General features: G+C 38.7%; 1 protein-coding gene across 1 annotated transcript in view; it reads right to left on the bottom strand.

The window, feature by feature from the left end:
- Wapl (WAPL cohesin release factor) overlaps positions 1–15,342 on the bottom strand; it is a 66,287-nt gene that overhangs the window by 49,311 nt on the left and 1,634 nt on the right. Inside the window, exon 2 of the mRNA XM_059274149.1 lies at positions 12,970–13,478. Within this exon, the coding sequence (XP_059130132.1) occupies positions 12,970–13,456 (487 nt within the window). The 5' untranslated portion in view covers positions 13,457–13,478. The remainder of the gene's footprint in view (positions 1–12,969; positions 13,479–15,342) is intronic.

Here is a 15,342-nt window from a genome sequence, read left to right as displayed (position 1 = left end):
GGAGGGCCCAGCCCTTTCTGAGTGGGGACACCCCAGGGCTGGTGATCCTGGGTTCTATAAGAAAGCAGGCTGAGCAAGCCAGTAAGAAGCATCCCTCCATGGCCTCTGCCTCCAGGTTCCTGCCCTGACTTCCTGATAGACTAAGATGTGAAAGTGTAATCGAAGTAAATCCTTTCCTTCCCAAGTTGTTTACGGTCATAGTGTTTCAACATAGCAATGAAAACCCTAATAAAACAAGCAAGATCTGCCCACTTGTAAAGCCAGCACTCTAGAGACTGAAGCTGAAAGATCAAAAGTTGTATTTTTATTTTATTTTTTATTTTTTATTTTTTGGAGCTGAGGATCAAACCCAGGGCCTTGCGCTTGCTAGACAAGCGCTCTACCACTGAGCTAAATCCCCAACCCGGAAGATCAAAAGTTTGAGGCCAGTCTGAACTACAAAGTCAGACCCTCTCTCTGCCAAAGGAGACAAAAGGAGGCAGGGGAAGACACAGAGAGAAGATAGGGAGAACAAAATAAAAGATGAATTTTCACAGAAAGGCAAGGTATTACTGTTTTATAAACTGTTCATTTAAATAAAAATTATCTCTAACAAAGATAACAGGTTAGGGACTTGAGTTCCAGCTCTGTTACTTATTGGATAGATGCTTTTAAGCAAGTCACCTTAAGGATAGTTTCTCCTAAGAAAATGGACTAATAAAATCTGCCTCAAAATCAGGATAAACGTGTAACAGATTTTATGTATATATATTCTTTTTTGGTTTTTGAAGAAGGGTCTCACTACGTAGCTATGGCTGTCCTAGAATTCACTATGTAGACCAGGCTGGCCTCGAACTCAAAGATCTGCCAGCCTCTGACACCCAAGTGCTGGGGTTAAAGGTGTATACCACCACCACCCAGCAAGATTAATACTTTCTTTTTTCTTTTTGTTTTTTGTTTTTTTCGAGACAGGGTTTCTCTGTGTAGCTTTGGAGCCTGTCCTGGAATTCACTCTGTAGAGCAGGCTGGCCTCGAACTCAGAGAGATCAGCCTGCCTCTGTCTCCCAAGTGCTGGGATTAAAGACACGCACAACCATCGCCCAGCAAGACAATATTCTTAAGAATAGTTTACAGATCACAAATTACCATAGCTATTAAAAACTATGCCACAGTATAGGACTCTTCTGTAATTACCTTTCATATACAAGTATGCTCCCAGTGAGTGAACCTAGGGCCTTGTGGATACTCGGCAGATGTTCTATAAGTAAGTTGTATCCCTAGTCTTACTTAATAAAATTCTTAGCAGAATCTTAACCTGAAAGTTCATCAACATTCCCCCTCTATTCATTTTGGTTACTTTTTTGTAGTTGCTGTTGTTGAGATCTTGCTTACACAACCACATCTGGCCTAGAGCTCAGAACAGACTCCAGGATGCCTCAAACTCTGCTTTTTACCTCAGCTTCCCAGGCACTGGGACTACAGGCATACACCACTATACCCACCTGAGAGGGATTTCTTAAACACAAAAAGCATTTCCCATAAGGAAAACAAACAAATTTAAATTTATCAAGACTTTATCTGGGCTGGGGACACAGCTCAACAATAGAGCTTTACCCATTATGCACAAAACCCTTTGTTCAAACTCCAGCACCTCCAAATACCAAAGGAAAAAAGGCTTGGCAAGGAAGGACCCATCTGTATGTAATCCCAGCACCTGAAAGGTGGAGGCAGAAGATTTCTTTGTTAGCTACACAGAATTTAAGGTTAGCTTGGGCTACAGGAGACCCTATCTCTAAACAAATCATCCATCAGGAGAAGAAAATAGTCGCTGGGCATGGTGGCACCCAAACAATTGAAAGGTAAAGGCAGGAAGATTCAGAGTTCATGGTTATCCTTGGCTACATATCGAACTCCAGAGCATTCTTGGCCTACGTAAGACCCTGTCTCCTAAACCATAAAAAAGTTAAATAAACAAACAGAACCAGATAGAAAGGTGAACAAACAAGGCACAAGGGAAAGGGTACATCATCCTCCAGGAAGCCTCACGATCAGTTGTCTGGAAGTTCTCCGAAACCTGTCCTTTAGGATTTTCATGATGGCTCTTTTGCTACAAGTCATCAACCTAACCTTTGGCCTCTCTCCCCTTCCTTAAGAGGTACCTCCTGAAGTCTCAACCCTCTAATCCTGATTTCATCTACCTAGTGAACAAACATTATTCACCCTAAAGCTCCCTAAAAACTGTCAACCATGAGTTCATTATAAGATGACACCACTTAAAAACGTATTTCAGAATGTAAGTGCACAGTATAAACCAAAAAACTACAATTAACAATATACTGCGATCCTAGGGAGAGTGTGGTAGCTGGCTGAGTAAAGGACTAAGGAAAATCCTACCAATACCATTATAAACAAAGTACAAGTAAAAATGTGTAAAAGATATTACAGACTCTAAAGTGAAAACAAGCCCAACATAAAAAAATAAGCAGCTATTTTTCTACCTTTCACCTAGGTAAAGTTTGACAGCAGTAGAATAACACTAACTTTGGGAAAGGAGAGTGCATACTATTAGCAGGGAATCTGGCATTGTCAATTTAAATTTAGTATGTAGATACCCAGGGTTCAAGAAATGGCCCAGTGTAAGAGCACTCGGGTAGCTCACAAGCATCTGTAACTTCAGCTCTAAGGGATCAATGCCTTTGGCCTCCTCAGCACCTGCACTCACGTGCACATACCCAAATTCAGGCACATAAACATACACATAATTTAAAACAGTAAAAAATAAATCTTTAAAATGTATGTGCCCTTTCAAAACCACTTTTAGAAATAACTCCCACCATTATACTAACACAGGTAACACGGTGCTCAAAATTTTTTTTTTTCTTTTCTTTTTTTTTTTTTTCTTCTTCGAGACAGGGTTTCTCTGTGTAGCTTCTGGAACCTATCTTGGAACTCACTCTATAGATCAGGCTGGCCTCGAACTTAACATTTACTTGCAACAAAGATCAAAAACTTAGAAAAGGCAGCTTAAGTACACATACACAATGGGAAAGTGTGAGGCTACTAAAAAAACAAGGAGTATCTACAAATACTGATTGACATACATCTTAAAAGTTACCCCTTAAACGGACTAAAGGCATAATATACCATACATACACATATACCCCAATATTTTATATCTCATATTGTATGTATGTGCTGCTTTGAAACAAGACCTCACTGTGTGTAATCAAGGCTGGCCTGGAACTATGTAACCTGGGCTACTTTCAAATTAGAGATTATCCTGCCCTGCTGTCCTAAATACTGGGATTATAATTATGTTACTACACTCTGCCAAGTGTGCTTGGGTTTTTAGGGTCACATACAGTATATAAACTGGTTAGGGGAAAGGCAAGTTGGGGTTATAGCTCAATGATAGAATGTATGATCACATACTCAAAGTCTTATGTTCTGGCACCTAAAAAAGAAATAGAAAGTATTCAGTGAAGGAAGGCAACTTTTCACTGTCAAGAGAACAAGTAGATATTAATCACTGGCACCTAAAAAAACCACAGAATGAACCATTAATGAACCAGGAGCTGTGGATAAAGCTTGGTTGACAGACCTATTGCCTAGCATGTACTAGACCCTGCCCTGGGTTCAATTTCAAGCACTGAATAAAGCCAGGCAGAATGGTGCATGAGTGTAACACTAGCACTTGGGAGGGGGAGAAAGGAGGATCAGAAATTCAAGGTCATTTTCTGTTGCAGAAGGAATTTGAGGCCAGCTTAGCTTAGATACTATCTCAAACAAATAAAAAAAAAAGGGGGGGGGGTTGGAGAGATGGCTCAGTAGTTAAGAGAACTGGCTACTCTTCCAGAGGTCCTGAGTTCAATCCCCATCAACCACATTGTAGCTCACAACCATCTATAGTGGGATTTGACATCCTCTTCTAGAATAAAGGCATACATGCAGACAGAGCACTCACACACATAATTTTTTTAAATACAATTAAAAATAAATTTTAAAAAAAGGAAAAGCTCCCAATTTCCTCAGTGAATCGATTTTACATTAGCATTTGAAAGGTAAAATAATAAAACACAAGATTACGTCATTCTAAAGATAATATAGTAAATAAATGAGGGTTGGAGGATGTAGTTCAATGTACAGTGCTTATTATCTACAGGCTCTAGGTTCAATACTTAGCACCAAAAGAAAAAAATATATATAACAAAACAGTAAACTAAAAACCATTTCAAAAATACTACTCAAAAACTGGGTATAGTATGGCATACCTCTAATCCCAACACCTGGAAGCCCAAGGTGATCAGCGAGATCTTGTATAACAATGAGAAACAAAGAAACAGCAGCACCAGCACTAGCACTAGTACTTAGCAGGCCCACTATACAAAACAGCCACCAAAATTAAATCAACTCCCTACCATTCCCATCAGTGAAACAGCCCTTATCCTTAGGCTTCTACCCTTATCCACAGAACTACCCACGAGGAGCTGCTGCCCCCAAGACAACAGAATTAGGTTAAAGCTGAACTTCTTCGTGTGTCCACGCTCTCAACAGGATACTGCTCCTCTTAAAATAGACCTCTTCTACGCAGCTCAGGTATCTCCTAATCCATCTGGGTCAGGGTGATAACAGCTTCACTGTAAAGAACCAAGGCTGGGGCCCTACCCCCTGTGATTTTCCTACATTCCTCCTACAATTGTTTCCAGCCGTCCTAGTTCTCATTAAAACATCTATGAATTTTCTCAATCCTTAGTCCACTACAACCACTCTGTGAAATCCTCATTTAGTAAACTTTCGTATCAGCAATCCAACTCCATTCAGTTGAGCCTTTCATGAAACCTGCAGCATATTACCTGCAACATTTCCTTCAGTAGCTCTGGCTGTTTCATATTAGCTAGCTTTCTTTTTCAGTTTCTTCTTTTTCTCTCCACCCTTTAAGTATAGGAATTTCTTCACAGCTCAATTCAAATACTTAAGGACTTCAAGTAATTCTGCATTTTCAAATATTTATATACTTAATTTCACATTTATTATCTCTAATCAAGGTTACTTATTTAAACACAATCCTAGATCTCCCTTCCAAAATCCAATATAACCAGGTATGACGATTCACGCCTTTAAACTGACTCTTACATTCTAAGGGTAGACAATATATGTGGGGGAAAATGTTCTATGAAGTACTATAAAAATATATCTTGGAGATGGAGAGATGGCTTAGAGGTTAAGAACACTGGCTGCTCTTCCAGAGGACCCAAGTTCAATTGCCAGCACCCACATGGCAGCTCACAACTGTCTATAACTCTATTCATTATACAGACAGTATGTTTACAGTTTTCATTTATTACCAGAGCTGATATGCTCCCAGATCTGAGGGGAAACTTGTTACTGGCCTACTGCACTCTTATTAACTCTTAACTCAAGAGGGAAAAAGTTAAGAAAAGTGTAATGGCATATGCTGAAACTCTTGCACTTGGGAGGTGGAGGCAGGATCATTTTCAGCTATATCTTGAATGGGAGGACAGCCTGTGCTATAGTCTCCAGACAGAAACAGATCAAAATCTACTTAATAAATAAAGGCTGGGGATGTGATAAGATGTAGAAGGCCCTGCATTCAATCCCCAGCAACTGCAAAAACTAACAACAACAACAACAAAAAGCACTTAAAAATCTGTCTCAAGCCAGGTGATGGTGGCACATACCTTTAATCCCAGCACGAGGGAGGGAGAGGCAGGCGGATCTCTGTGAGTTTGAAGCCAGCCTGGTCTACAGAGTGAGTTCCAGGAAAGGTGCCAAAGCTACACAGAGAAACCCTGTCTCCAATAAAAGAAAAAAGAAAAATATGTCTCAAAATTTGCATATTGTTGAGCTTTTGTTTGTATACAACACAAAAAAATACAAAGATATTTATTACATACAAATATAAGGTCCACTTTTGCCAAAAAGGAAATTATTTAAAAAGAAACAAAGGGGAATTTGTAATTTGCTTCAACATCAAGATAAAACTGATCTTATGACAGCTATTTTAACGCTACGATCATATATCAATTATTTATTAAGTTCATTCCTACCAGATTACAACAATATCATATGAAAAGAATACTTTGGATGTTTCACAGCTACTCCACTTAATTCAAGTTATCCAACTTGGTTGTCCTGGAACTCACTCTGTAGACCAGGCTGGCCTCAAACCCACAGAGATCTGCCTGCCTCTGCCTCCAGAATGCTGAACTAAAGGTGTACACCACCACCACCCAGCTGTTATCCAACTTCTGAATGATGCTTTATCCTTTATATATTGGGAATTAAGCCAGTTTTACAAGGTTATGACTGACACATAAAGAGCTTAGCACAAAATTGGAACGGAAAAAAATACTTATATACTTAATTTCTTAATAGATTTCTTACCCACTTTTCCTGAAACTTGAGATGTCATGTTTTATACAAAAACACATTCACTATCTAAATGCAAATAACTTCTCAATACTAATTAAGTTAAGATTATCTAACAATCTTCACTAATTTATTCTTTATTCAATAAACAGACAATATCATCTCAGATAAGTTTCTAACCCACTTTTTGAAAAAAGTTACTTTCTTTTTAAATGTTTGTGTGTGTGTGAGCGCGCACAGGTGCTCTCAGAGGCCAGAGTTGTTGGACCTCCTGGAATTGTAGTTACTGGTGGGTGCTGGGAACCACTCAGGTCTTCTGCAAGAGTCGTATGCATTCTTAACCACTGAGCAATCTCTCCAGCCCCTGTTTGTAGCCCACTTTAAACTGTCAAGAGTAGAACTATGCATTTCCCTTTCTGAAAAATCACCTTTGGTGCTAAAATCAAAGCTCATAATGTCCTGATAATACCCCTCAATAAGCTCACACAGTCAATACAGCTTTAAGCAAATGGAAAAAATGTACTGGCTATGAAACCCGTCATGCAAATTAAGAGCCTATGCTATAGTTATCTCAATATTTGGCAGAATATGTAGACTGAATCCCAGCTGGCTGGCATGGAAAGTGTGCCAAACAGAAATTAAGTCTCTACGTATTTTTTTTCAAGAGTCCAGACTAACAAAGAGAAAAAATGGAAGAAACCCCACATAAAAAGCACAAGCAACCTTTTTAAAAAGTCTTGTGGAGGGGCAGGAGAGAGTTGAAGAGATGGCTCAGTGGTTAAGAGCACTAGCTGCTCTTCCAATTCCCAGGACCCATGTGGCAGTTCACAGCTGTCTAATTCCAGTTCCAGGGGGTCCAACACCCTCACACAGACATACATGCAGGTAAAACACCAAAGCATATTTAAAAAAAATTTTTTTTTTTAAAAGAGAGAGAACCCACTCCACAAAGTTGCCCTCTGCCTTCTACATGTGCACCGTATCATGTGATGCACACATCATGCACTCAAAGTAAGGAAGGAGGGAGGGAGGGAGGAACGAAAGAACGAACGAAGGGAAGGAAAGGAACCAACCAACCAACCAACCTGCTCTTCCAGAGGACCCAACTCCCACCTGGTGGCTCATAATTGACAAACTCCAGTCCCAGGAGATCTAACATCCTATTTTGGCCTCTACAGACTCTGCACATACAGTGCACAGGTTACACATGCAGGTTAAACACCCATACATACAAAAATAAATGTGTTTTGTTTGTTTGTTTGGGGTTTTTGTTTGTTTCAAGATAGGATCTCTTTATGTAGCACTCGACATCCTAGGACTAGATCTGTAGACCAGGGCTGGCCTGGAACCTCATAGAGATCTGCCTGCCTCTGCCTCCGGACTGCTGGGATTAAAGACTGGGCCACTTCTTTTATGCACAGTCATGGATTCCAAACTTTAAAGAACAGTGGATAGGTATTGGTGGAGTGCTTGCCTGGCATGCAAAAGGCCTTAGGTTCAATCTCCAACACCAAGTAAACCAGGTGTGGTGTCAAATGCCTACAATTCTTGCATTCAGGAAGTGGAGGCCAGAGAAGCCGAAGTTCAAGGTCATCTTTGTCCATACAGTGACCTGAAGACCAGCCTAGGATACACAATGATGTTCCCACAAAACAAAAGCCCCACAGAGTGGCTGAGATGGGTTAGCTGGTAAAAGTGCTTGTCATACAAGCCTGACAGTGAGCTCATTTGCTGGAACCCATGGTAAGAAGACAGAACAACTCCAAAATATTGTTCAATGACCTCCACATTCCAACCATGCTCATGCACACACATACACACAATAAGGTTCTTTAATTAAAAAAAAAAAGAGTCTGGAGATGTGGCCCTTTGGTTAAGAGTAAATAAATACTACTCCCCCAGAGAACCTGAGTTCAGTTAGCTCACATGTCAGATGCTCACAACTGACTGTAACTCAAGGTCTGGTGGATTCAATGCCTCTGGCATCTGCATCCATGTGCACATATAAACACATATTGAAGTTAAATCTTTTTTTCTTTTCTTTTGTTTGTTTGTTTTTTGAGACAAGATTTCTCTGTGTAGCCCTGGCTGTCTTGGAATTCACTCTGTAGATAGACCAGGCTGGCCTCGAACTTGGAGATCCGTCTGCTTCAGTCTCCTGAGTGCTGGCATTAAAAGCAAGTGCCACAACTGCCCAGTTTAAAGATAAATCTTAAACTTAAAACGGAGGTGCATGCCTTTAACTCCAACACTCAGAAGGCAGGGGCCATCCTTGATCTACACAGTGAGTTCTAGGACAGCCAAGGTACAGAGTGAGACAAAGGTCAAGTAAAATGATTCTTAATAGACTACTACAGATGTCTTAGAAAAATGAACCCTATCTTCTGCTCAAAGTCATTTTAGTGCCACACCTGTCTAAGAATTGACTAGTTTTGCCGCACGGTGGTGGCGCATGCCTTTAATCCCAGCACTCGGGAGGCAGAGCCAGGTGGATCTCTGTGAGTTCCAGGCCAGCCTGGGCTACCAAGTGAGTTCCAGGAAAGACGCAAAGCTACACAGAGAAACCCTGTCTCGGGGGAAAAAAAAAAAAAAAAGAATTGACTAGTTTTAAAAGCCAAATAAAATCAGAATGTTTTGTTTATAAAACTAAAGATAAAGAATTTGCAAATGCAAACAAAACTACTGAATTTATTTGAAAATAAATATACAATGGAAGGTAGGAATAGTAGTATGTAGGAAAAAATGACACACAATTTGCCATACATTGAGCTAAGGTGAATTCAGTGGTAGATGACTGCCTAGCATACATAAAACCCTAGGTTCACAAGGGGAGAAAAGATGCCTTGCTATATATCAACTATTGAGTACCCAGGTTCTTTCACTATTCTATTTTTGTGTAACTAGAAATCTTGTGATCTCATTTTTGTTCTTTTCAATTAAAGGCTAGGGTATTTTATCAACTCAACCTTTCCTTAGAGTTCTTAGGCATAGTCTCTAATTCTTTCTGCTCTTTTCCGTATCTAGTAGGCATCTGTTTACAAAATTACTCACTTCTATTTATTTTTGTATATGAGTATGTACTCATGTATGGGGGCACACAGCCATGGTGTGCATGAGTGTACAGAGGCCAGAAGACAACTTGCAGGAATCAGCTCTCTCCTTCCACTATGTGGTTCCCAGAGATCAAACTCAGGTCTTTAGGCTTTACCCACTAGGCCATCTCACCAGCCCAACTATTCTGTTTTATCATGACTTTATCTTGAATTTCCTCTCCAAAGTAACCATAATTTTCAAAAGTACTACTCATTAAAAAGTATTTAAAACAAAGAATTATAATATCATCAAAAACTTAATCACATAGTTTTCTATAGACAAAAAGATGCACTTAACATGTACTATTAGAAAAAAATAATAAAAGCCTGGCAGTGGTGGCGCATGACTTTAATTCCAGCACTGGGGAGGCAGAGCCAGGAGGAACTCTGTGTGTTGGAGGCCAGCCTGGTGTACAGACCGAGATCCAGGACAGGCACCAAAACTACACCGAGAAACCCTGTCTAAAAAAAAAAGAAAGAAAGAAAGAAAGAAAGAAAAAAGAATAAAACTCTAAGAATGGATAAGCTTTTCCCACTGGTGTGAAATACTTCCACAGCAGAAACTGGTGTGACTGAACAGCTCTCACTGAAAGATACTATGGAACTTAAACCTTCGCACTTTGAACAAGTTGTTGATAAAAACGTTTAATAGCTTTCTAGGTGAAAGTAAAGGCACTGACAATATGACAAGCAGATGCAAAAAACAGGAAATTCCAAAAGGGGCAATGCAAAGAAAATCTATAAAGCTCAAAAGCATTCTCTACTACAGAAGCAATTCATAAATGCATGAACGTGGTTTGTAAAAATAACTGATTTACACATGTAAGCTAGGTTAAGACTACTACAAAAATTAAGAATATTTCCTCAAAGTTTGCTCCTACCCTACAGGAGTTGCCAGAGTTTGTAGCTTCAGAAAGTTAATGAAAAAAAAAAAAGAAAAACTCATACTGTTATATTATTCCCTTCCCACTAAGTGTGCTTTTTGGTTTGCTTGTTTTTTGTTTTTGTGTTTGTTTTTCAAGACAAGGTTTCTCTGTTTAACAGTCCTGGCTGCCCTGGAACTCGTTTTGTAGACCAGGTTGGCCTTGAAGGCATGCGCCATACCACACTGCCCAGCTAAGTATGCCTTTATAACAAGGGAAACAAAACAAGACATTTTCTCTTGAATACCTGTTTATCTGTATTTTAGGATATATTTTCTCCTCAAAATGCATTATAATGGAGTGTGAATTCAGGGTCAATCCAAGTACTAGCATCAGAACTATAACTTAGCTACACTGGAGTTGGAAGCTATCTCAATCCACAGAAGACTGTACTTTCAGTTTCTAGCAACTTCCAACAGCAATTTAGACATATGTAAAGACATATCATCACCAAAGGGACATAAGCAATTAATTACCTCCTACAAATGCTCCTATCCCCTTATTAAACATTTATCTTTTTCTCAACTCTCTGCCTCCAAGGCCTCTTCCTACCAATGGTGTCCCATATTCCAAGACAGTAGTATCCTTGGTCCTCCATGACATCTTTAACAAGTTGCCACCTTCACTCTTCCTTCTCCACGCTACCTGCCTCATTTGTAAAACAACTATCAGAAATCCACAAGAAATGACAGTAAGAATAATACACAATTCAAAGTGAACAGTATGCTCAGAGCCCAGGCCAAAGCTGAACAAACAGTAGGCTCAACAACACCTGGATGATCAACAAATCTCGTTCAGCAGTTAAGAGCACTGGCTGCTCTTCAGGAGGACCTAGGTTCAATTCCCAGCACCCACATGGTGGCTCCCAACTGTTTGTAACTCCAGTCCTAGGGGATCAGATGCCCTCTTCTGGCTTTGGTGGGCATGCATGTGGTATGCATACATAAATACAGGCAAAATTATATAAAATAATAAATAACAAATATTTTAAAAATCTCATTCCAATTTTGCCACTAGCTTATCTTAGAAAAATTTTAGAAGCGAACCTGGAAACTAGCTGCTTTTGTCTTATTTTTCTTTTTTTTTTAATGAAAATCTAAGCTTAAAACTTAAGAACAATGCTTCAGGAAAAATATGAACAAAGCAACAACCAAATGAGTATCCCAGAGATCAGGGGAATGACAACAGCTGGTTCATCAAAGGTGAGAAAAAAGTGGAAAAAATGCTAAGCATTTTTAGCATAACTATGCAAGGCACCATCCATTAATGTGCCTTATATAAGTCTACAACAGACAAATTCCTTGTAGACCACAGTACTAACATTCTATTTATTTCCTTTCAAAATATTAGATCTATAGGGCCATCATTAAAATTTGTTGAAACAATAGACCTGATGACAATTTTTAACTGTAATAACCATCTTTAACCTATTGTTGACAGGATGCCTGCACAATTCAAATCATATCCAAACTTTCTCCAAATCTTAAATATACATTCTTTTAGTCAACTCCATCTATATCATTGAGTCTCAAACATCTCACAGAAGACCTATGTAACAATGGCCCAGTTTATCTCAATTTATGCAACACTCCATGTCTCTACTCAGTATTTTCTGAACTACTTTTAGAGAAAAGGCTAATTAATCTTCAATGTAAATTACTATCTTGTCATTATCAGTAGCCAACTAATCTATAGTAACATAAAACACTATCCAATAAATACAAGGTAAGAAAAGCTGTTCCCGCTCTCTGTCCCCTCTCCTTTTCGCTCCTTCCCCCCCCCCATCGGTCCCCCTCTCTCCCTCTCCCCCCCATGTCTGTCTGTGTATCTCTCTCTCTCTCTCTCTCTCTCTCTCTCTCTCTGTCTTTCTTTGTCTCCCCCCCAATAAAGCTCTAAAAAGGAAAAAAAAAAAAAAAAGAAAAGCTGTTCCCAAAATAAACCAAGTAACAAGTCTCTAAGAAGTTATTTGAATTAAAAATTCAATCTGATTGAGTTCTTTAAAGTTTTAAAATCTTTATAAAGGGGCTGGCCAGAAGGTTCAGTAGTTAAGAACACTGGCTGCTCTTCCAGAGGACCTGGGTTCAGTTCCCAGCACATACATGGTAGCTAACTCCAGTGGCTCCTCTTCTATCCTCTGAGGACACCAGGAATGCACAGTACAGACATATATGCAGGCAAAACATCCATACACATAAAAATAAATTAAAGGAAAACTTATCAATAGCCCCTACTAATCATAAATGAAGGGGAGAAAAAACAAGTAACAAAACTTGAGTGTGCATGCACACACCCGCGCGTGCGCACTCGCACGCGCACTCGCACGCGCACGCGCACGCACACGCACACGCACACGCACACACACACACCCCTTTTAAGGTGCCAGTGAAATGTCTCAGCAGGGGTGCTTACAATGCAAGCCTGGTAACCTGAGCTTGATTTCTGGAACCCATGGAAACATGGAAAGAAAAAAACAACTATACAAAGTTGTCCTCTAATTCCCAAACACATAATAAATTAAAATTTTGTATCACATAAAGGGCTTACAAAAGCTCTCTTGGCTTATCGGAAAGAATGTCCAAACTTACCTGAAGTTATTAATTTAGCACAACTACTTTTGTTTGCACTGTCTTCCGAGACTCTATGTGTGCTCTTTTCTTTCCCAATCAAAGCATCCTCCGTAAGCAAGCATTTATCCGAGGCCAAACTGTCTTCACCCACCACATGACTAAATGTGCTATTAGCTTCAAGTACAGACGTGGCTTCTTCCGGCTGAGCAGCTTCACTAGATGAACCCTTACCCTGGGCTAAATTTTTTGAAGAAACAGGTATAGACTCATCATCACTATCAAAACCAAAAGGATCTCCAGTATCTTCTTCTTCTACTTTAGGTTTCTTCGGAATTTCTTGGATATCTGCTTTGAAATTGGGCCTCTTTTGCCCTAATTTAGCCATAAATGTGGTCTCTCCCCATTTTGTACTAAGAGTAGTCCGTTTGTTGGAAAAAACTTCATCAAATTTTGAACTGCCATTTCCTCCTTTCCTACTGTAAGTTTTTCCAAATCTGGATGTCATTTTGACACCTGTTTCATATTCCCTGTGGAAAGAAATTTAAGAAAAATAAAATCACCAATCTTTTAACAAGTTTTAAGCATTCTATAAAAATAAGATCCTAGGACTTCTTATATAGTTTTCAACATTGAGCATATACACTTTTAAACTAGTTGAATAAATGAGTTGAAGAGGCTTGTTTTCCATCCAATACTTCCAACCATCAGGTTTGATGGTGTTTTGGTTTGTTTTAGAGTAAGTATATACTCATATGAAACTTACAAAATAAAAAAAGCTTACTACTAACCAGCTTGTAATGCAGTACCTACAAATCTAATTTAAGACATTTCTCAAGTTCCAAATAAACTATTCTCATACACAATTTAACCAGAAAAAAATAATCTAAATAGACTAAATACCCAAATACAAATCTTTAACACACTATATTAAGTTTTCCAGGATCTAAACGATGTCAGTTGACTAAATTTAGTTCTTTGAAATTTTACTGCTCTTTATATAAAGGGTCAGAAAACAGAAAAACTGTTATTTTCTCATATACTATAACTGGTAGCTTCTACCTAACCTTAAAGATTCTTATTTTTGGACTAAAGTAATTTGAACTGACTTTAAAAAAAGTTCCTTGCCAGGTGGCGGTGGCACACACCTTTAATCCCAGCACTCGGGAGGCAGAGCCAGGCGGATCTCTGTGAGTTCGAGGCCAGCCTGGGCTACAGAGTGAGTTCCAGGAAAGGCGCAAAGCTACACAGAAAAACCCTGTCTTGGGGGAAAAAAAAAAAAAAAAAAAAGTTCCTTCAGTAGTCATCTCCCTAAATTCAAGAAATCATTCTTCTAATCTTCCTTATCTCTGTAGTGCTGTGTTCACTTGCTGAGTGACATTTTTCTGAAGTTGAAAAACTTCATACTTTACCAAGGTAAAAAACTTTACCAAGGTACATGGTTTATTATTATAATAGAAATGAGCTAGGTGATGGTGGCACACCCCTTTAATCCCAGCACTTGGGAGGCAAGCGGATCTCTGAATTGAAGGCCAGCCTGGTTTACAAATGAATTGCAGGATAGCCAGGGCTACACAGAGGGACCCTTGTCTCAAAAAGCCAAAATAAATAAAATGAATAAAAATAAAAATAGAAATACATAGCATCTATTTTCTTCCTCAATTTACAAACAAATCAATCTACCTAATTTACCTAAAAATGCACTGGAAAAAAAATTTTCCAAGGGAAGTAGTCAAAGGTCAAACATTTAAAAGCTACAAGTTATAGTACTTTTACAGCACAATCAAATCTTATCCGTTTCTTAACACTTTGACCTTCTGCAGTTTAAATGTCAATTTATCAATTCTGGGGGTGTGGGGGGGATAAGCAATTGCTTAAGGGCTTGAAAAAATCTTCATTACTTTAAATCTTACAATGAGAATAATATTTAACTTATGCTTTCAAATGTTTTTGATCTATACTTTTAATAATTTTATCAAGTTCCTACAACTTAATAAATCACTATCCAATTTAGTTCAGCAAATATTCTGTAGAGGACTTATCCTCCCTCCTCTACTAACATTTGAAAGGAAACCAATTCTGATTGGACAAAATAATAATTTAGTCATCATACACACTGTGCTAAGAGAAAATTTAGCTTTCCTCAGAGTTTCTGTTTTGTAGTTTTGAACACTAACAAGCTTTATTGTCTTTCTTGTTAAGTATAACAAGTAAACAAAAACAAAACAAAGTATAATAATTGGGCAGCTACCAAAGACAAGAAAATAATTTCTTTAAGCTGTGATCTGCAGACCTACATTTATATATATTCCAACAAAGCTGGAATGTTTTGGACACACATATATGGCAATCATCTACAAATGCTGACTAAAGGCCAAACCAAAAATCTAGACT

This window comes from Peromyscus eremicus, chromosome 9 (assembly GCF_949786415.1).
Source record: "Peromyscus eremicus chromosome 9, PerEre_H2_v1, whole genome shotgun sequence".
NCBI classification, from domain to species: domain Eukaryota; kingdom Metazoa; phylum Chordata; class Mammalia; order Rodentia; family Cricetidae; genus Peromyscus; species Peromyscus eremicus.
The sequence above is the reverse complement of the archived record's forward strand: the minus strand, read 5'-3'. Positions and strand labels throughout refer to the sequence as shown.